The 23622-nt window shown below is 46.3% G+C and overlaps 1 protein-coding gene across 1 annotated transcript in view; it reads left to right on the top strand.

The window, feature by feature from the left end:
- DLGAP2 (DLG associated protein 2) overlaps positions 1-23622 on the top strand; it is a 905804-nt gene that overhangs the window by 832599 nt on the left and 49583 nt on the right. The window contains exon 8 of the mRNA XM_030937560.1: positions 2831-3050. Coding sequence (XP_030793420.1) covers positions 2831-3050 — 220 coding nt within the window. The remainder of the gene's footprint in view (positions 1-2830; positions 3051-23622) is intronic.

Below are 23622 nucleotides of genomic sequence, written 5' to 3'. Positions count from 1 at the left end.
AGTCAGTGATACGTTTTAACAACTTTCTCCCTACACAGAGATGAGGATAAAGCAGACTTTCTTCTTTTAAAGGCTGTCACCTTCCGTTTCAGTTGATATAACCTGGTTTACCAAAATACAGCTTTAAAAATCAGATGTAACCCAACAAACGGTTTAAACAGAAGTGCAAAGTTATCCCATCTGAGGTATGAACGTTCATCTCTAATGCTTTCCACAAACGAGTTTCAATTAAATGGATCTCACACCTCTTTAAAGACTTTTATGAAACTTTCAGAGGCTCTCTGTGACTCGTCGTCATTTTGGGGGGTAAGCATAAGCTAAATATACTAGTTCTCTCATCATCTTGCCCTTGATGAACCCAAGATGGTATCTACAAAAATAAGTCAGTAAAAATAACATTTTCTCACATCTTTTTCTATCTGAAAGGATTGACACTGGAAACAATGGTTAAGCAGACAAGTTGGGTGCTTGGGGGTTTATTTAACGACTTTGAAATTTAGAATTCTAAGTCATTCCTATGCAGAGTTCTATGGCATTACTTTAAATTGAACTCAGTTCTGAATTCTCAAAAAAAAAAAAATGTTATTTAAAATAATCCTGGAACGCTAGTAGTAGCCGAGACTGTATCACACCCAGAAATAGACTTCCACTAATTGATTGTCCAGCCATAGGCCATGAGACCCATCAATTCTGGAAGGAGGGGGGACGTTTCCCATGGTCAAGGGTGGGACATCTGGAATTACTAACACTTCAGGGCTCTGGGGAGATGTGAATTTGGTGACAAACCAAAGTTGGTTAAAAGTTTGCCTTTCATCTTGAACACTCAATTTTTTCTCAAGCACAAAAAGGGAATTAACAATCTAACTGAAGTCTTGTGAGAGGCGCTTATGTCCACGCCGTTTCCTCGTTGGAACCTCAGTAGCTGGACTCTGCTTGGGTTTCCTGCAGAGTTCCGAGTGTTCCGAGAGTCTCGGCCGGAGGTCCCGGTGTCCTGAGTGTCTCAGCGGGAGGTCTGGGTGTCCTGAGTCTCGGCAGAAGGTCTGGGTGAACGGATCATTTTAATTCCCTGCTGGACCAACTTGAGATGCTCCTCAACCATTTTTTATTTGTTTTGGGGAGGAGGAGTCACCTTCATGTCTAGAAGCTCATTGAAAGGCTTTGTAGCTGGAAGCATAGCCAAGGGTCCTTGCTGAGATGCTGGCTTCTGTTTGTGAAATGCACGCACCAGATTAACGGTGTCTCTTCTTTAGGAGCGAGGGCAGCTGGGCCCGGGGCCGGGCTTGCAGAAGGGTGTCCACTCAGGCGTACTAGGGCCTCACATAGATTCTGGCCTCCTCACACTGTCTACTATAGATCTTTGACAGGAATGACACAATCTAAGACTTTTCCATAAAATTAGATTGGAAGAAATTTATAGTCCAGAAAAACGTCCCGTTTCCAAGCCAGTGTGCGTGTTTGTGAGCACTTTGCTGGGTTCCTGAGGCTGTCCTGCCGCCCGTGTACTGGTTGTGCCTGCCTGGGTTTGTCTGTCTCTGTCCAGCATCAGGAATCCTCAGACCTTTCTCGAAAAGGCCACTCCGCTGGTGTCGTGCCGGCTCTTTCTGCAGCCCGGCGTGGGCCTGTCTTCCCTGCAAGGTGGCTTCAGGCTTCGCTGCCCTTTGCTCACCCTCTGCCTGTCCAGGGTCAGTGCTGACTTAGGCTCACGAGGAAAGAGGCCGTTCTTCCGGCACGTAGGTCACCTCAGGGTGCAAGCAGAGAAGTCCACGGGTCTGAACTTGGAGATGGCACCGCGTGTCGTGTTGTGTCAACAACACAGCTGCTAGAGGGAGAACCTGAATCTTTCACTTTGCCTTTTACTCTGCTGACAACTAGAGGAAAAGAACGAATCTGGTGTTTAAAACAGTATGTTTTTAAAATGTATCTGCCAACATAATCCAGGGAGTTCAGAAAGTTGTTGGTGCTTTGAGCTCTCACACATCCTCAGGAGAAACAAGAAGAGAAATAATCTGAATGGGAGGGGGTGAGGGGAGAAAGAGAAAGAGAGGAGGGAGGGAGGGAGGGAGGGAGGGAGGAGGAAGGAAGGAAGGAAGGAAGGAAGGAAGGAAGGAAGGAAGGAAGGAAGGAAGGAAGGAAGGGAAAATGAAGTGAGTATACTAATATCCTAAGCTAAGGAAGAATTTAAAAAGCCTGGAATTTAGGTAAAGTAGCACGTTTCATGTGAACAAAAACACCAGTACAGCCATTTATTTCTCATCTGGACTCAGATTGTTGCCGTAATGGTGACAAGGAGATGAGTTTGGAAGCCACATTTGTGATGAGTTGCCATGACAATGGGTAGAAGCAGAGTCCGTATTCTGAAAAAGAACTGAGCAGTGTACGCACTGAACAGGCTTTCCCTTACACAGCCTCAGTGCCCGGAGCCATCACACCATTAGTAGCTTGGAAAGGTGGGGCAGTCATGCGGGAAAGGGAAGGAAGAAATGGATTCTAAACAGTTACTCTGTACCAGGTACTTTGCTAATCTTTTAAAAGTCCTCTCTCTCTCTTAAACTTCGTAAAAACTGTCAACCTTACCTTGAAGGTTCGCCTTGTGGTCCCCCAGAATTTCATCAACATTTGGAACTGGCTGTTTGCCTAAGTGTTTTGTAAGGGATAACCCAATGATCTCTTCCCCAAGCCCAGCCGTTGTCCATGCTGACTTCAGGTGAACTGGGCTGAAATACGAGGCAGTGAAAGGGAGCCCGGGAATGAGTGCTGTCTCCTGGCTCTTCTGTAGTGTAATGGTGACCCTGGAGGGCCGGGGCATCACATGTGCTGTTGACGATTGCAGGTGAGCGAGGCGGAGATCAATGGGCAGTTCGAGTCCGTGTGCGAGTCCGTCTTCAGTGAAGTCGAATCTCAGGCCATGGATGCCCTCGACCTCCCGGGATGTTTCCGAACAAGGAGTCACAGCTACCTTCGAGCCATTCAAGCTGGCTACTCCCAAGATGACGAATGTATTCCCATGATGACACCCTCTGACATCACCTCCACCATCAGGTCAACAGCAGGTAAGAGAACGCCGTTTTCAGCCTTTCAGCGGGGCCTCTCTAGAGGCTTGCCTGTCTTCCTCCTAGAAGGAGCCAGGAGCAGGCCGCACCACAGGCACAATGTACTCTCCTGACGTTTAGTAACATTTCCTAATTGCGTTGGTTACACCGTCGCATTCGCAAGGGTGTTTTGTCTCTTGTAGATAACCTTTCTTTTTCTTACAACGAAATCTACTAATTATCAAGTTTCCTTAAAATAATCAAGTGTAACTAGTATAAAGTTTCAGAGAGGAGGGAAACAATGGAAGTGCTAACATTTGGAAGGTGATTAAGTTTTAAATATCAAAGTGTAATGGATTTCAGTGAGACTTCGGCTGATGAGTGGTGACACCCAGGCTCCCCCTTAGCGACGTACAGCCGGTCTCTTGCTCAGTCAACAGATCTGTAAACATGACTCATCGCCGCTAAGCAGGTACATCATTAATGCAGCTGCATTAATCATCTTAGAGCTCTGAAGACTCAGTCTATTTCCTTTAGTTCTCATGGAAAACCATACCCACCCCTTTGAAAATTTACCGCCCAACCTAAATATCACTGCCTAATATTTTACTGCCTAGTATGTTATTATTTCTATAACACGATGAATATACATGGCCTGGAGAAACCCATAAAACGCAGCAAGCAATAAAAGCTCGAGGCGCTGCACATAGAGGCTAAGAGAGAAGCTAAAAAATAACATAGTGTTGCGGCGTGAGGTGTTCTGAATACCAGAGGGCTTGGAATGCTGCAACTGTGTCTTAGGAATTTAAAGGACAGCTCCGAGGGGAAATAGAACAGAGCTATGTTCATGATAAATCGTGTTAGGAACAGCAGACACATAACAGGAGAGAAGCAAAGAGAAGTTCAGCAGGAGTGAGTGTGTCATCACACCCTTGAATAGGTCTTGGTTTGTTTCGTTGCTAAAGTGAACAAGAATTCCAGGAGATTGCACTTTGCAGAATTGCACATTGCAGTCGGCACTACCATTGCACTTTGTGAAGGAAGTGTTTCATAGTAGTGTCTGTGGATGGAAGGGAAGGAACTGTGTTCAAACTGTCTTCCATCATGTCCTCACTGTAAGACCTTAGGCTTGTTAACTTTTCTGAATCTTGGTTTCTGTGGTATTCAGAACGAAGCTGTAGCCATGGATAATTTATTTGCATAAGTTTAAAGATTATTTTTCAAAGAAAGCTGTGGATCCTCGGTGTGCTTTTTATGTGGTAGAGGTTTCTTCAACGCTGGCACCACTGAGCCGGGGCTTTGGGAGAAAGGCAACAGATCCTGGCTCTCTGGCTCCCAGCAGGGCTTTCTCCCAGCAGGGCTTTCTGCCAGCGAGGGAGAGCGGTGCCCAGGACCCGCCGAGGGATATCCACAGGCTGACAACACATGCCCCAGGTGCCGCCACCGGGTGGCTGTGGACACCCAGCGTAGTCTCCTGTTTTCCTCTGGTTTGGCCTGTTCTGCTCACTCCTGCCCCTCAGTGAAATCCTGGGCCAGTTCTCATGCTCTGCCCTGATGTAAACATTGAACAAATTAGAATTAGGGAAGTCATGAGATTTACAATGATTGCATTGAAAAACAGCACTCCAAGAGATCATTACTCATACATTCAGCAGTATTTGTTTACTGTCTCTTAGGAGCAAGTAAACAGTTAAGCACTTTCATAGTCTTCAGAAATGCTTTGAAACAATCATTACCTCATAGAAAAGGACTTTATTGTTTTTAGGACTGTCATTATAGAGAGAATAAAAATAAAACAGATTTCACAGTGATAAGAACCAGTTCTGAGCTCAGACTGAAATTTTAATTTATATATATACAATTTTTACCCTGTGTATTTTGTATTCCAAAAAGGCACCTACCAAAGAAGTTACAAAAAAAAAAAAAAAAAAAAAAAGATTTGATTCAGAGTTTCTACTGTATCTTGGCCTAGTTTTGAGTCAGAATTTCCTCTAGGTGATGCAGGGGACTGTCCGAGTTATGTGACATCTGAGAATCAAATGAGGAAAGAAATGAAAAGCACTGTAAGATTACAAGTTACCCTTGTGAAGAAATATAAGTACAGACTAATCATTAACCTTCCCTGTTTCCTGTTTTACTCTAAGTATTGTATATTAAATATTTAAATCTTTATTTACTAAATAAAATTTAGATGACATGCAATATAGTCTATTTAGCAAGATTATGAAAAAGTACCAAAGAAATGAAAAATCCCCATCTGGGAAAACAAAATTATGGAAGAAAACTGTCAAAATGTACAGGATGTAAGTGCCTCGATCATTGTGACAGCTAAACTTCAAATTTGATCCAAAGCTTCCTGTCCGTGAGTCAAGTGGATTTCAAAAATTTTCTACTGAAATACTTCTGACTTTTGTATTTAAATGCTTGGAAATTGATATACTAACACTACATTCAGTAGCTATCCTTTATCAATCCATGTATGTGTGTGTGTGTGTGTGTGTGTGTGTGTGTGCATGCGCATGCGTGTGCACGTGTGTGTGTATGGAGAGGGAGATTATTTTGACAGATTGATTTTCTTTTATGATTTTCTTTCTAAAACTAGCTCATGAAAATAATTCCAAAGAGTTATTTTTGAAAACATTCCAAAATGAGTACTTTGAAGAACAAGATTTGTTTAAACACATTACTTTATGCAGGCTCGAAAGGTAAAAGTTGGTGTTATTATTAGATTGTTTCACCTTGTAGAAATACAAATGTATAATATTCCTATAATAATAAATTTTAAATATGCATCAAAGATGTACTGAGAATTTAAAAATACATCTTAGACCATCGTTGTAAACATGGACAGGTTGAGGTTCCCAGAGGACGTTTGTTGGTTTGGGGACACCCCAGTTCACCTGCTTTTTCCCTCAACCTTTAAAGGCAGCTGGTAATTCAGCTGAGATAGACCCTTTAATCTAATTGCCAGGGAACTCAAGAACAGAACACACTGGGAGGCGGGTGACCCACGCACATGCACGTTCCTTCGTCCCACTATTTCTCTCATTATGAAAACCACTGCATATTGATTAGTGTCCTCGCCTTCAATGAAGTGGTTTTGAAAACATCTAACTTTCATTTCACACATGGTTTCTTTCTCATCTGGGAAATGATTTATCGGATTGCTTTACTTGTCCAAATATGCATCTCACCTGATTTTTCTAGGGAGGGAATATTATTGATATTATGAAGCAAAATGCTGTAAAATTAGATTATAATGATTTTTCTCTGGGTCAGAAATGTTCTCAACATATGATGCAACTGATTCTAGAAGTCGTGAAAACAAAGGGAAAATCTGTAGAAAGCGTGGCAGAGGAAACAGCCCCAGACTTATTTTATTATTTATATTTCTATAGCAACTTGTCTCTCAAGGGTACATAGTATTTTCATTTCCAAGATAGATACTTGCCAACATAGAGGAGAAAAATTATCTCTATATTTCAGTACCTTGAATATAAGAGGCAGAATAACGATTTTTCATTGCTATGATTTTTGTTGCTGTTTTAAAATTTTACTTCTTTGCTGACCTTCCTCAGTTTGAATAACTATGATTTGTTTATGTATTTGATTCTCCCATTTTTAATCTTCTACAATAAAAGACAGTGTTTTACTTAATTTTATCTTGTCACAAAGAGTGGATTTTCAGGTGTGTGAGCCTGGGGAAATTTTCATCATGGACTAAACATGTTGCCTCAACCTTCTTCTGGTACCAGGGCCTGGTACCATTGAGTTACTGTATAACTGATATGTAAGTTTGCCTGACAAGATGGTGAACATATTTTAAAACTTGAATTTGAAAAAATACAGAATTTAAAAGAAAAGAAACTGAAAATGGATGTCAGCTGGGCTGTTCATAAAATGTTTTGCCAATAGAGTAAAGGTGATTTGATATCATAAAATACCACAGGGCATACTCAAGTGTGTTGGGCCACACGAGCACCCCTTGGTAAACCCAGCTGATGGCTGCCAAGTACGTAGCACCCCAGGTCAGAGGGAAGAGGTGCACCCCAGAGGAGAAAGATCTGTCTAGCCTCTGGCTGGCTCCGCGGGCAGGATGTCTCTGCAGACGTGCTTGCTGGGGGACCAGGTGTATGGTATGCAGCCTTTCCAGGCCCACGTACCTCTGACCAGGCCCTTCACCCTCCTCTCCTCCCTCCCCATGGGGCTGGCAAGGAGACCCTGCAGCCAGCTTCCCTGCGGAGTTAAAATAAGATGCGCTATATGGGGAAAGGCTTTGGGAAGGACATTTAGCTCTTTACTGGAAAAATGAGCAGCTGGAGGTTCTGTGAGCCACAAAATCTGAAAACCAGAAGATTCCCCAAACATGTCTTCTCCTCGGATCTGTCATTCAGACACGAGGGCTATACAAATAGGCTCAGAAACTGTTGCTCGGGGCTCTCAGACCCATAGCCTCAGGTGATAGCTTTCCACAAGTCAACAGCTACGCGCTGCCAGGACCAGCCTGCACACCCCACAAAGGCGACGAAAAGCCACATTTCAGTAAACACATGAACAGAATCATTTGTTCATGAATGAAAAAAGTCACACGTGATCACTTTCTGTTTTAGAAATGCAAAAATGAACTAGAATAAAGAACAGTCATCTTACATGCCAAGTGAAGATTCTAAAGGAAAGATCAAATTACATTTATGTCGTAAGCATTTATTAAGCGTTTGCTGTATGCCGGCCGCGGCACCAGGTGCTCTGAATCCAGAAGCACTAACGTCCTGAGCGTCGGCCCCAAAGGCCTGAAGTCTGGAAACAATTTCAGTTGAAGAGCTCGTCAGCCATGGCACACCTGCTGGGTGCTGTGAGCTGTGTGTGGAGAGCTCCGGAAACCCAGGGGAAAGCCAGCACCTCAGCAGCGTCAGGGACACCTCTTCCACCTGCAGGAAGACTTGGGCTGAGGCTTCAGGACTGGGCAGGAGAAACCTGGGTAGAGGGAGGTGCCAGCCTGAAGTAATGACAAACGTCCCAAAAACCGCTGGGCACCACAGCCCCGGGATTCGCAGGGCACCTGGCCCAGAGGGAGAGGCGGGAAGGCAGGACGGACGGGGGACACGAGCTCACGGGGACGTCCACACTGCGCCTGTGGTGCCTGCACTTGCAGAGTTCGGAGATCACTGGAGGACTCGAAGCAGGAGACAGGGCTGAAATTCGGAGGTCACTGGGGGACTCGAAGCAGGAGACGGGGCTGAAATCTGGAGGTCACTGGAGAACTCGAAGCAGGAGAGGGGTCTGTGGCTGGGTTGTGTTCCCCAGACCTGGTGCTGAACCCTAATCCCAGGACCTGAGAATGTGACTGAGTTTCAGACAGACCCTTCGAAGAGGTAACCAGGTAGAATTTGGGGGGCCCAAATCCAATCTGTCCTTATAAGAAGAGGACATGAAGACACAGACAGGCACGGAGGGACCAGCCTGTGAGGACGCGGGGAGAAGATGGCATCTGCACACCCGGGAGAGGCCTCAGGAGGCCCCAGTTTTGCCGGCACCTTGGTCTGGGACTCACGGCCTCCAGGACGTGAGAGAATCAGTGTTGCTCCGTTACCGCAGCACGGCAGGACGAACACGGGGGCCGGAGTCACATTACAATGAAGACCCGCAGCCCTGCCATACAGCACAGAGAAGACAGCTCCTCAAATAGCACAGGTGAGAAGGGACGAGGCCAGGCTGTGCCAGGCACAGGTGCAGGAATGGCTTTCGGAGGAAGCTCCAGGGGCACCCGGCTGAAGAGCTCTGGGGAGCTGTGAAGAGGCTTCTAAAAGTCCTCCTGCCTGGGCCGTGGATGAGGCCCGGAAAGCCAGCGTGCAGGCAGGGAGTCTCCAGGACCTCATCCAGGAAGCCTAGTATCCTGGGAGTCCAGGAGGAGAGGCTGTAATGATGGCTCCGTTCAGGGACAGACGCAGAGAAGGCGGCGGACACATGCAGATCCCAGCATGAAAACACATGAACGGCCGGGCGCGGTGGCTCAAGCCTGTAATCCCAGCACTTTGGGAGGCCGAGACGGGTGGATCACGAGGTCAGGAGATCAAGACCATCCTGGCTAACATGGTGAAACCCCGTCTCTACTAAAAATACAAAAAACTAGCCGGGCGACCTGGCGGGCGCCTGTAGTCCCAGCTACTCGGGAGGCTGAGGCAGGAGAATGGCGTGAACCCGGGAGGCGGAGCTTGCAGTGAGCTGAGATCCGGCCACTGCACTCCAGCCCGGGCGACAGAGCAAGACTCCGTCTCAAAAAAAAAAAAAAAAAAAAAAAAAAAAAAAAAAAAAAAAGAAAACACATGAACAGTAAACACATGAACAGAGTCATTTGTTCACGAATGAAAAAAGTCACACATGATCACTTTCTGTTTTAGGAATGTAAAAAATGTACTAGAATAAAGAACAGTCATCTTACATGCAACTGAAGATTCTAAAAAAAGATCAAATTACATTTATGCTGTAACGGGGCTGTGCCATTTCCTCCTCGGGCTGCAGTAACAGGATGAGGTGATGCTGTCGGAGCCCAGAGAGCTGGGTCATGTGCGGGTAGAAGAAGGGATGACCACTGCGACCGGGGAGCCGGGATGGAGCGGGATGAAGTGCCCGACAGCCCTCTCCAGCTGCTGCCTCTCAGCAGCCGAAGCCAACAGGGCCCAGCCCCCACGTGCTGAGCTGAGGGTCCCAGGACTGGCCAACCCAACTTCAGGAAGAGGCGTGGAGGTCAAGGTTGGAGGTGCGGTCTGGAACCATGGAGCCACCCCTGAGCAGGAGGGTGTAGCAAGAGAAGAGGCCTGAGACCAGAGCCCGCAGCGTCCAGCATCATGGGGAGAAGGGGCCTCTGGAAGGAGCGTGGAAAGGTGGGAGCCAGGAGGGATGGGGAGGGGACAGGAGGGAGTTCAACGCTGCCCCAGCTCACCGCAGAGGGAACAGAGGCTGCCCCTGCGTCTTGGCACTGTGGGCAGTCCTGGGAAGCCGCTGTGAGGCCTGAATTGTGCAGCCCCTCTGTGGAGCAGCGGGGGTCCTGTGCACCCTCCACCCAGGGTAAGCCCAGGCTCCTGGTGTCTGAGCCCTGCATAAATTCACAGCAGAGACCTCTGTGGGTCCCCCCAGAGATGGGGCTGGAATGAGGAACCCCTAAAAAACAGGTGTGTTTGTCTCATATTTGTGGCTATAAAGATGGACAGAAGCCCTGTGGTCTACAGCAGCACAGCTGCAGAGGTCAGAAGTCTACAGTGGGTTCTGTGGGGCTAGTATCAAACATCGGGTCCTTCTGGAGGCTCCCAGGAGTTTGCTCCTTGCCTCCTCAAGCTTCTGGAGTTCTCTGCCATCCTTGGCTCCGGGCCACATGGCTCCCGCCTGGGCCTCCATCATCCAAGCCTCCTCCTCTGACTCCAGCCCCCTCCCTTCCTCATGTAAGGACCCTGGAGATCACACTGGACCCACTTGGATGATTCAGGATCGTCTCCCCGTCTCAAAATCCTGAATGTACTCACATCTGCAAAGTCCTTTTGCCACATAAAGTACCATGGTCACAGGCCCTGGGGACTGGGATGCAGACATTTTTGGAGGAGTGTTATTCTATTTACCATAGCAGGTTTCGGTAAATACTGGTGGAGTATTTACCATTCAAGAATGGTGGACTCATGCTTGAATGAATGAGTCAAGAATGAATGAGGTCTTCTCTGGAACTGAGCCAAGTATAAATGGTGACATCCTCCAGACACTGACCCATGGGGAACCCATTTCTCTTCCAGGAGTATTACACAAATCCTTATAATAAGTCCAGGTTGATCCTGATGAAGAGGAGCCAGATCTGGCTGGGGCTGATGGATGCTGTGTGCAGGCTCAGAGTCCACCCTGGGAAGCCCGAGCGTGCAGCCCTGTGGGTCCTCGGCATCAGACCTGCTGCTGACCTCACGTCTCCAACCCCGTCGCGCAGCACAGGCCAAATTCCAGAAACCTGGCATGACCATATCGTGCGGGAGTTGGTCCGAAATGTCCCAGGGAATGTGAACGTCTTCCCAGCCGCTCAGGACGTGCCTCTGGTTGTCATGGTCCCCATTAGAACATCTCAGAAACTGCCAACCACGATGGCTTCCACGAAGCCCAAAAATCCTTCAGCAAACGGTCCACGTTGCAAACTAAAGCCCAGGGTGTGCATCATGAAGACCCCATGCCTGTGTACGAGGTTCAGAGGCGTGTACCCAGGACTCGGGCATGAGACCCCGTTACGGGCCTGAGCACGGCACCAAGATCATCCAACGCTAAAAGCAGGCACAGGTGAAAGTCTCACGTGGCCTCCCCTCTGCATCCAGACTTGTGTTTTACAGGAAATGACGAAATGCAGCCCAAATACCTAAAAGATGAAAACTAATCTTTGTGATTTTCATTGTCTTTGATTTCTTTGAACTACAGCCAAAGCTTTATGTACTTTATCTGTTGTGTGCTAAGCACACAGAATGAGTGGATGAAAGCTGGCCGGCCCTGGGGACTGACGGGAGAAGCCGTGGCAGAGCACAGTCTCTGAACAGAGGAGGGAGACCCAACCTCTCCTGGCTGTAGAGAAGGAGAAGCCCTGGGGGGGCACGGGGAGGGGTCGGGTGTCAGAGTTAGGACAGGAGCCCCTGGTCTGTGCTGTAGAGAAGGAGTGGAGCCAGCTCCCGGTAAGGGTTTCCAAAGGTAAAATACTTGACACCTCTCTCTAGAACAGACACGACAGACGAATCACATGCCTCCCGGTTTGCAGAAGGCGAGTGTGATGCAGAACAGTCAGGCATCTGTGTCAGGCGCTGCACGTGTAAGCCAGAATTGCTCGGGTGAGAACAAATGTGTTCATAAAGATTTTTCCCAAGTGTGTAGCTCGCTCTTCCCTTCAAAGCCACCGTTTTCAAGTAATTTGTATCCTTCTCTTATACAATCCTCCTGTCTACGTACTTAGACTGGAATTACAACATGAATGCTGGGATGATCTCCCAGGTAATGAGATTTCAAGATGAGGCTGTCATTGAACAAGTGAACTTGTCTAGACCAATTAGTCATAATAGGAATGAAACTAGAGCCATGCGTTCCTGACTCATAGTCCAGGACTCTTGCAGTTGACAGTGATCTGCATCTGTCCTGTGGCTCCGTCTCCTCCCTAAAGTAGGGGTGCATCTGTCCTGTGGCTCCGTCTCCTCCCTAAAGTAGGGGTACAGTTGGAGGGACATGTGTATGGGGATGGAGTCAGAAGTCCAGTGAGGACTTCCGTATCATTGTCCTAAGAGTAACAGTTACTGTAATAAAGGATTTCTCATTGGTCATTTAACATCTTATCACCCAGAAAAATAATGGCCGAAATAAATAATTGATGTTTGCATAAGTCAGTAGGTGAATGAATGAGTCATTTCAGGTTTTCAGATATTGTGGAGATGGAAGTACTGTTGGATCTGCCTCCTACACCCCTCGAACTCGCCGGCCCTCACCTGTCACCCCTCAAACCCGCCGGCCCTCACATGTGTCACCCCTCAAACCCACTGGCCCTCACCTGTGTCACCCCTCAGGGCTGAAACCATTGTCAGTGCTCACCTTGGAGGGGTGCCTACTCAGCCTCCAAGGGGCCTGGTGGGACTTCCCACCCACTCTCCATCATGCCTCCAGGACATTCTTGCTAAAAACGCAGCCTGACCCTAATCCCGCCCAACAAAGAGCCCTGTCTTGGCTCCGTGCAAGAGCCAGAGGAGTGAAGGCTGTCATCCTCTGTGTGGTCGCAAACCCCAGTGACCCGGCCCCACCAGGTGGCTCGGCTGCCCTCTCACTCCCACCCCCTCCTGGCCACCCTTCCAGAAATTCTCACACCTCCACGCCTCTACGGCTGCTGCTCGTCAGCCCAGAATTTCTTCCTTGAGTTTCTGCCTGAGTCCTAGCTGTGCTTTAAGCCCCAGCTCAGAAATCATTTCTTCAAGGAAGCGGCATGACGTGCTTCTGATCTGATCCGTGTCTGCACGAAGCACGGCCTCTTCTCCTTCCCATGGTAGAGAATTGTGTTTATTATTTGCTTGTCGTTACATTGTCTCATCAATATATTGAAAATGTATTGGCACCGTGGCTTTTATTCTAACAGGATGTTCGTTTAAAAAGCATTACATTAAAAACAAATTATTTAGATTCATAAAATTAAAAACATTCTGAAAACATTGAGAAAAAAATACTTTTGCCCTCCTAGGGTAAAAAACTAGAGTGATGCTTTTAAATGAAATTGTTTGCTGGGCGCAGTGGCTCACGCCTGTAGTGCCAGCACTTTGGAAGGGTCACTTGAGGCCAGGCATTCCAGATTAGAGAAAGCCCTGGTTGCACCACTGCACTCTAGCCTGGGTGACGGAGCAAGACCGTGCCTCGAATGAATGAATGAATGAATGAATGAATGAATGAATGAATGAATGAATGAAAGAAAATCATTCAACATTAGTACAGACCATTCCTGACTTAACGATGGTTAGACTTACAATTTTTCAACCTTAGAATAGCATGAAAACCACCCACATTCTGTAGAAACCATACTCTGAGTGCACACACAACCATTCTGTTTTTCACTTTCAGTACACTGTTCCATGAATTTGAGGAGACAGTCAACACATGATAAAATAGGCATTAATCGAGATGATGTTGACCAACTGCAGGCCAGTGTCAGTGTTCTGAGCTCATTTAGGGTAGGCTGGCCTAAGTTATGATGTTTGGTGGGTTAAATGTATTAAATGTATTTCCCACTTATGATGTTTTTAGCATATGATGGGTTTGTCGGGACATAATCCCATTGCAAGTTGAGGAGCATCTGTGTATTTCTTTCTTTCCTGTAATGATGCAAAATATGGATTATATGGAGTAATATTTGAAATTTTTAAAATGTGATCATGAAGTGGTATGTATACATTTTGGGTTTATTGATTACCCAGACAATAATCTTATAGATACTATATATTACAGTAAAAAGTTGTAATTTATTTGTTACTTTTTTTTTTTTTTTAATTGAGACGGAGTCTCGCTCTGTCACCTCTCAGCTCCTGCAAGCTCCTCCTCCCAGGTTCACACCATTCTCCTGCCTCAGCCTCCCAAGTAGCTGGGACTACAGGCGCCTGCCACCACGCCCAGCTAATTTTTTTTTTTGTATTTTTAGTAGAGACGGGGTTTCACTGTGTTAGCCAGGATGGTCTCCATCTCCTGACCTCATGATCCGCCCGCCTCAGCCTCCCAAAGTGCTGGGATTACAGGCGTGAGCCACTGCGCCTGGCCTATTTGTTACTTTTATAACTTGAAATTTTCTTCCTTTGCTTCGTGGGTTCCAAGAGTCATTGAGATGATTTAATAGGACATTTTTGGACTTAAACAAAATTGCTTCCTGATAGGTAGTCCTAGATCCCAGAGAATTCACCTTAAAAAGGGTCTTTTTCCTTCGAAGCATCACACGGAAATGAAAGGGAAGTAGACATCTTGCTCCCGACACACCATGTCCCAGCCTCGTCTTTCCCGTTCAGTTTGCAGACGGTTAGGTGATGTTTGCCATTGGTGGTGGGGACCTGAGGCGATGCTATTCGGAATAATGCCGGACAGTTCTCTGGATGGGATAAAAAGTGCGTCTTTGTCTTCACTAGCTTTCACTAACTTGAATTTACAATTTACTTCTGTTATGAATGCAGACAGCAGAACACATTCCTATGAGATTCATACTCATAGCAGCATCAAGATAGTTCATCATCCCTGAAGGGTTCTTGCAATGGTCTGGAAACACCACCCTCCCCACACCTGAGACTGCAGGAGCTGCCAGTCCCCTGCCGGGTCTCTGTCTCATTCCACGCCGGCTGCTGCAAGGAAGCATCATAGCCTGGCTTATGAACCCCACAGATTTATCTCTCACGGTTATGGAGGCTGGAAGTCTGAGGTCAGGGTGTCCAGCATGGGCAGCCTCCTTGTTCATAGGAGCAGCTTTTCCCTGCATCCTCACATGGTGGAAAAAGCGTGAGGAAACTCCCTGGGATCCCTTTATAAAGGCACGAATCCCTCATCCTGCCCCCAGACAAGCCACAAACCCACGGTCACAGACATCGGTCGTCTTTTATACATATCATGTCACTACCACGCCCAAGGCCCCTGTGGCGATAAGTCAGATGAGTTTAACCTGTGCCACGTACCATGCCAGACCAGGCTTAATAAATATGGGTTGAACGTGTGAGTGAGTGATTTGAAGATTTACAGTTGATAAGATCTTTAATTCCCTTTCTATTGAGAGTTTGTCCTAACTTAGAGGACCTCGATGTTTAAATTTTAAACTCCACTGTGCTTGGCTGTTAGCCTTGGCATCGACTGGAGCCTTTTTCTGTAGAATTCCTTTCTGAGGACAATACTTATTCAGGGGCACCCATGCATCCTTATCAGATGTTCTATGTGGACATGATTCAATTATCCATAACCGACATGTGCAAGAAATATTTTTTTTTTTAATCAACTTAATTTCCATTCTGAGTTCCCACACCTCCTGCTTGGTGTCCTGTGAAATTCAGCCTGTCATTTCATGTTAAACCTAGGGCAATACCAAGGCCAGGACTCCCAGGAGGTTTGGAGGCATCTGGGAAGCCTCCTGGTCATAGGCCATTGGTCCCCTCCGGCTGTCCTGAGATCCCCGGGTCCCTTTCTGCATGCAGGATTCCATCAAGTCTGCAGGTCTTCCCTGGGGCATGATCAGGACAGGGGCCGTGTTCTGCAGCTGCTCAGGGACCCACAGCTCCCCTTCTGTGGTTGTCATCATTTCTGGCTTCCAACCTCTTCCCTCCTCTCCCTGAGCCACTGGTCCCCTCAGTCATGTCTCTACTGAGTACAGGCTTTTGTGAAAGTCAAGGTGATCTTTGCCAATGGAGAGGACATCCTGGGGTTGACTTCCTCCCATAGAAATCTCTGAAAAGAAGAACTGCTGATCTCACTTGCATTGGGAAGAACTGTGGGGAAAAACATACAAATCCTATCACAGAGGTTCATTCTGCAACGTGAGTGGAGTGCAGGCATTTCCCGGAACGACAGCCAGCACGCGGTCATCCTTGGATGGCGTCTGAACACACGCCTGGGGAGAGGTATGGAGGGGCCCGAAAAATCATTGCCTGTGACCCTTCAAAACTTAATTTTATTCTCCAGAAAAGTAAACATTATTCAGGTATATACATTGAATTTGAATAACTGCCTTTACCTAAAACTTAAGATGTCCAAAAGCCAACGCTATATATCAAAAATATTTTTAAACTGAAGGAAAAACCCAACCACTGAATTCTTTTTGCTTTTCAAAACTACCAGAACTACTCAATACCCAGTGTCTAGTTATTGCTAGCTGTTTCTATTTTCAGCAGTGGTGTTAGGCTAAACGGAATTTGTTTAGGCCATTTTAATGTCCCTAAAATTAAAGCAAGAGATTAAATGAGAATGATTACTCTGAATTAATCTTTGAACCCTTTTTCAAACACCAAAAATGTGGAGTGCTAGAAACTTAACTGGCAAGTTTGGTTATGGTTTTAGGTACTTGGGTGGTGAGATTTGCATCACTACTACTGATATTTTCAAATGACATAGAAGGTGGCAATAAAATATAGTAAGGAAATAGTTATATAGGAAGGAAACATCTATGAATGTAGGAAAAATACTCCTTTTTAAAATATGTAATTACACTGGATTTATTTCATCCTAACATAGCCATTAAGATAGAGGATGGTGTTGTGCTCTTTAAACGTAAGTCATGGGAAAGCTTTGAAAATCCCAGTGGATTCATCGTGGGGAATATTTGTATCTCTGTTATTTATTTATTTGTTTGGTTTTGGAAGCCAAGAAGGAAAGAGATAAAGAATGGAATGATGGATCGTATCAAATGTTACCATGAGTATAAGGAAGATAAAGAAAAAGAAAAAGATTGATTAGCTAAGGCAACCGCAAGATCATGGTTGATACAGGCAACTGCAGATTCATGGAACTTCTGGAGGAAAAGTACCCACACTTTAAATATGGGGGCAGGTTACATTTCCAGTTCTTCACAGTGGCAGGATATGCTCCTAATCTCTTTCTGTCATAAAAATGAGTATTTCTTGTATCTGTTTATTGGTTTACAGCAGGTCATTACTTTACAACCATTTCGATCAATCACACAATCAACGGAATAAACTCACAAATATGTGTTTAGTGCCTGATATGTATAAGATAATGGAGAGATGCTTTATAAAAGGAAACAGAATTGAAACTAGATTTAGAAGCTCCGTATACATAAAAGGATAATCATGTTCAAAAACTTTTGTTCCTTCTTCTGATCGGTGTTGAATGACTACAAACTGTTCTATGATTCATAAAATGGTCAAAATTCCTGTCTCTTCTGAATATTGACAGCATAAGCTTAGATCATGGTTTAATTATAAGGCACAGGAGTGGTCTCCCACACACTTATTCTGTGGACGGAGGTTTTATCTGTGAGGGTATTCTAAAACACCTGTGTTATCTGGCAGATAGCGCTTAACAGAAATGAATTATGTGACATTTTCGGCTATTCTAGAGAAAGATACTGGGTGTTTTTCAAAAGATCCTCAGAATGTGCATCTGCATTTCTTGACTGAGAAGATGGAAGCTTGGGTGACAGTTGCTGGAGCAGAGATGGGAGGATGGTACAGACATTCCTGCCATTGCTGCTGCTTCCCATCTCTGCCTCCAGCATCCACCACCAAGAAAACCCCTGCTCAGCGGAATTTTGGGACTACATGGGGAATAATTTGGGGAATTTTGCTAACAGATACATGTATTCACTTTCTCAAACGTACCATCCAGGGTCCACATTCTGAAGATAAACAGGTTTACCGATTCTTCACAAACACTCAGATACCATATTTCTTCCTCCCCACCTCTGCCTCGTAGCAGAAGGACCAGGATCGAAGCAAGAGCCACACCTGTATGTGGCTGGAAATCTTGACCCACTAGATTCTGTGTGTTCTGTGTGGCCCGTCTTTACCGGGTGCCCTGAGCCCAGCCGAATGAAGCGCTGGCCCCGTCAGCAGCTACGGTCATATCCACTTGCAAGTTCCAAATCCCGAGTTTCCTGCAGAGAGCAGGTCTCTGCTGTGGCGCCAGCGCGTGGTGAGGGATCCAACTCCCCTAGTTACCTCCCCCATCACCAAGAGACTGGAAGTTCCTGGCATAAAACATAGGCTGAGAACCCCAACTGAGCTACTTCTCCAAAGTGGGGGCAGCAGGCATGGCTCCAGCGCATGGTGGCTGGGGTGTCCATCCTTCTGGAAGATGCCCCGCCATGGCCACCCCACTCCTGCTGGGCTCCTCTCTGGCCCCCAGCTCCAGCTGCTTAAGCCCCCAGCTCTGTTCTCTGCATTCACAGAACCGCCACAGGCCGTGTAGCCCTCCCCATGTGAAATAACAGGGGAAGTTGTCTGACTTACAAGGCAACTGCCAGGCAGCAGAAAACCTGATTTTATTCTCCATCTGGGTCTGTGCTCATCAGAAGTAAATTTGAAAAATTAAAAAAAAAAAAAAACCCACACAAAGTGATGGAGGGACACAGTCTTGTGTGTGACTACCTGAGGCAAGCCACCTCTTGCACCTCTGGCCAGACGTTCCTCAGCGCCAGCCAGCCTTTGCGTGAGGCAGCACTCAGAGCCTCGTCAGACCCAGGCCAGGAAGGTAGCCTGCCCCAGGCACCCACACAGCTCGTTTCTGCAAGCCCCATTTGCCCAGTGAGTCCTTCTCTTTTTCCTTGAGAATTAAGTTGTTTTTTTCTGGTCATACACTCCTTAACATGCAGGTGTAGAATTAAGAGATATTTGTGTTTCTTTCCTTTTTTAAGTAATTCCATAAACCTGGTGTTAAGGAAATATTACATTAGACCCTTGGTGTGGGCAGCAAAGGGGATTGGGTTTTACGCACACCAAGGTTCTTACCTACAGATGCTAATGACAGTCCTCCTGGAGTCTGTGTGAGCCCATCACGCTCCTCATCCTGTTATGTATATTTTAGTAATTTGTTCCATTCATTGTGAGTCTCTCCCCCGGCTAGAATATAAGCTCCACGGGGTCTGTGTTTTCCTTGCTGCTGAATTCCCGTGCCTAGAACAGAGCTTGGCACATAGTAGACACAAATGTTTGTTGATTTATTTAGTGAAAACAAGGCACGAATGAATAAGAAGGATTCTCTCTCTCTATGAACTGCTATGTTAGCACTCTTGCCCACTTGCAAATGACCTTCATCTTGTGAGTGGTATTTCTGAGTTTCCAGGAGGGCAGAGACAAGGTAGAGAATTTTGTCAGGTCAACAACACCTGGGACGTGGTAGGCAGTCCATAGATTTTTGATAAAACCTTTTGTCAGGTCAACAACGCCTAGGACATGGTAGGCGGTCCACAGATTTTTGGGGACATGTACATGGATGAAGCAGTCCTTTCTGTGCACTTATGTAGAACTTCTTTTCATTCATTATGGAATTTGCATCATCTGTTTCTGTCACTCTTGAAGTCAGGGTCAGATCTTTATTTTAAAATAAAGAATAATATGCGAGACAGACAGTAATGAGACCAGCTGGCGAACCAAAATGTTATGAGCAGTTTCTGAAAAGCAAAGCAAATTGCCTCCTTCGTCTGTGTATCATCCCGTCAGCGTTCGTGTCTCAAGGCTGTGCCACAGATGATTCATTGTGCAATTGTCATGCCAACCTCTCCAATCCATATGCCCTCTGCCTTGGGCCCATGAGAGTTGCGATTTCCTGGTGACCCAGAGGACTGTCGTGAGCATTTCTCTGTTTTGTTAGAAGCTCTTCATTTTCAGGGTACCACTGTAAATGGGGGATTTGAAACACATCTATTTCGACGATTAGAATGAAGAAGGAGTGCCCAGATCCTGCCAGGCCTGGAGACACTGGCGTCGCGTTGGTTCTTGGTGCTGGCCCTGTGGGTGGGGTAGGGAGCCAACAATGCCCACTACACAGATGTTGCCAGGCCTGGAGACACTGTGGCATCATGTTGGTTCTTAGTGCTGCCCCTGCGGGTGGGGTAGGGAGCTGACAATCCTCACCACACAGATGCTGCCAGGCCTGGAGACACTGGCATCGTGTTCGTTCTTAGTGCTGGCCCTGCAGGTGGGGCGGGGGGCCGACAATCCTCACCCCTCTCACGGGGAGGCTGCGGGTGCCTGGGGTCATAGGGCTTCCTGTGGTGGGGCCAGAACTGAGCCCGAGTATCCCATGGCCACCCACACCCCCACTCTCTGGAGGCTGCTTCCTGGCCACAGGAGTCGTTCATGCTCAGCTAGCTCAAATTGATGCTTACTGATCCACATAGGCTCTGGAGATCGACAGAGCAACTCCAATTCAAGGAGCCCTGATTTACTGGCAGGACCAACGGCGGCCCTGTGATGGGTCCACCTCTCAGAGGTGTGGGCAGAGGGCCAGTCAAGATGCGTGGGCTGTGAATTGCAGGGGCGGATTCCTGTATTTCCTTTTCCATTAGGGTCACCTTAAGATTGAGATTAAGACATCCACAGTGTGGGTTGGGGGCCTTCCAACCTTGTGATCAAGCTTCACCGGAGACACTGACATGGTTTAGGATCTATTCATTTGACTCTGAAGTGTAAGTCAGAGGTAAGCACGGTCTTAACTCTTGCCAGTTGTCTTTGCTTTATTGTTTTATTAATTTTTTAATTGAAGGTCATTTCCTTTTCTTTAGAAAGAGAGACATTAGGCCGGGCGCGGTGGCTCACGCCTGTAATCCCAGCACTTTGGGAGGCCGAGACGGGTGGATCACGAGGTCAGGAGATCGAGACCATCCTGGCTAACATGGTGAAACCCCGTCTGTACTAAAAAAAAAATACAAAAAACTAGTCGGGCGTGGTGGCGGCTCGTGTAGTCCCAGCTACTCGGGAGGCTGAGGCGGGAGAATGGCGTAAACCCGGGAGGCGGAGCTTGCAGTGAGCTGAGATCCAGCCACTGCACTCCAGCCTGGGCGACAGAGCGAGACTGCATCTCCAAAAATAAATAAATAGGCCGGGCGCGGTGGCTCAAGCCTGTAATCCCAGCACTTTGGGAGGCCGAGACGGGCGGATCACAAGGTCAGGAGATCGAGACCATCCTGGCTAACACGGTGAAACCCCGTCTCTACTAAAAAATACAAAAAACTAGCCGGGCGAGGTGGCGGGCGCCTGTAGTCCCAGCTACTCGGGAGGCTGAGGCAGGAGAATGGCATGAACCCGGGAGGCGAAGCTTGCAGTGAGCTGAGATCTGGCCAGTGCACTCCAGCTCGGGTGACAGAGCGAGACTCCGTCTCAAAAAAAAATAAAATAAAATAAAATAAATAAATAAATAAATAAATAAATACAAAGAGAGACATTAGTAACTTCAGGTATATTAGCTGACAGATCAATGTCTGTGCACTCACTATTTGCCATGTGCATGCTAAAAATAAACTCTTACATCATTAAATGCAATACCACCTACAGAATTAGGCCTCCCTCTAAATCTTGTTGGAAAGATTTCATTCTGATACAACTTCAGCATAGACGTCATTCACAATTAGGTGTCCCATGTACACACATGCACACACGGAGAGACACACTGACTGTGCAAGTGTGTAAAAAATGCTGCCTCCTGTACAGTTCACAGCATTTCAAAACACAGGCTCACCAGCATCCTCCACTTCTTGGTCTTTCCATTTTTCCACTGGAAAAATTATTCCTTTCAAACATGTTTTCATCTAAAAAGTTTTGCATTCCTAAAGAATTGGAACATGGCCAGGCACGGTGGCTCACGCCTGTAATCTCAGCACTTTGGGAGGCAGAGGCGGGCGGATCACCTGAGGTTGGGAGTTCGAGACCAGTCTGGCCAACATGGTAAAACCCCATCTCTACTAAAAATACAAAATTAGCCGGGCATGGTGGTGGGCGCCTGTACTAGCAGCTACTCAGGAGGCTAAGTCAGGAGAATCACTTGAACCCGGGAGACGGAAGTTGCAGTAAGCCAAGATCGTGCCATTGCACTCCAGCCTGGGCGACAAGAGTGAAACTCCGTCTCAAAAAAAATATAATAATAATAATTGGAACATACTTGTGTCCTACTGATCAATTGGATTGGGAAGGAACCAAACTATGTTGCTGATATGTTTCTTTTTTTGTGTGTTGATGTCAAATCATCCTAAGAGTCAGTGTGTGCTATCACTGATGATGGATTCCTTTTCTGGGTTATCCTTTAGTTTTGTTACCTGGCCCTTTGAACATTCAAAATTCTGTACTTAGAAACATGTGACTCTTCGGTTCACTAAAAGTTGATTCATTCTCAGTATTCTTCAGAAAATACAAGTTCTCACTGTGTGATGTGATGTTCAAACCTTTTAAATGGAAACAGGAAGTGTCTCGAACAGCAAAGCAGCTGTCATCACTTCATTTTACTGTCTACAAGATGTTAAATGCTGGTTAGACTATAATTTCTTGCTAATTAACACATTCAAATAGACATCTTTGCGGCTAACCTATCAACGTTGCCCCAGAACTTGGGGGGCCCACATAATTTCTTGTAACTTCAGGAAAACCATTGTGTGTATGCTTGTGGGATGTGACTTCTGTGTCCCGTCTGATGTATACTTCTGTTTTGTGACTAACATTAATTAAAGTGTCAAAATGGCTTTAATCCTCTATGTTGATACTTCTGCCTTAGAAGTTTAGTTTGTCCATTATTCATTCTCTCATTCAGACATTCATGGGCTTAATGACTGTAATTCCTTTTATGCTCTCATCCTTGAAGTTCTAATTAAGAGAGTGCAGTGAATTCCAGTATGGCTGCTGCATTCGAATAGAATGGCAATGCTTGTCCTTCAAAGTGCATTTTATCTTGATTACGTATTTGTGCTTTATACGATGGAATGCTAATTTTCAAATTCCCGCTGGGCTTGCAAATGACTTTCAGGGATTGAATTCAGAAGTGGTGTCCAGAATTCCAGGTGCAGAAGGATAATTAAACACGTGTTTAAAGCGATGATGGATTCACATTTGTGATTCCTCAAAGCCGTGTGATGTGAGGATTGTGGCGCAGTTCCTTTCATCTCATTCACATGAGCTTCTTTCCAGTAAAATGTGTTGGTCCAAAATCTCCACGACGCTGTCTAACCCAACACTGAAGACCTGAAGGAGAACCTTCACGATCAGAGTCCTCTGCTTCATGTGCTGTGTTAGAACACTCGGGGAACTATGTCCAGACACGGCCTTTTCACGCAGGACATGTCCTAGACACGGCTGCCAGCACAGCCATCATGATGAGAAGATGTTCCGCTGAGGCAGGCCGGTGCGGTAGCCGCCAGCCACACCTGACTATGAGAGGTGGACACACAGCGTGTGCCGCAGAGGAACCCAAGTGTAATGGTATTTTAGGTATTCAGAAATGTTAGAAGCTTGGAGGCCAGGTGCGACGGCTCACATCTATAATCCCAGCACTTTGGGAGGCCGAGCTGAGGTTGGGAGTTCGAGACCAGCCTGTCCAACATGGTGAAACCCCATCTCTACTTAAAAAAAAAAAAAAAAAAAATTAGCCGGGCATG

Source organism: Rhinopithecus roxellana, chromosome 9, assembly GCF_007565055.1.
Source record: "Rhinopithecus roxellana isolate Shanxi Qingling chromosome 9, ASM756505v1, whole genome shotgun sequence".
NCBI classification, from domain to species: domain Eukaryota; kingdom Metazoa; phylum Chordata; class Mammalia; order Primates; family Cercopithecidae; genus Rhinopithecus; species Rhinopithecus roxellana.
The sequence above is the reverse complement of the archived record's forward strand: the minus strand, read 5'-3'. Positions and strand labels throughout refer to the sequence as shown.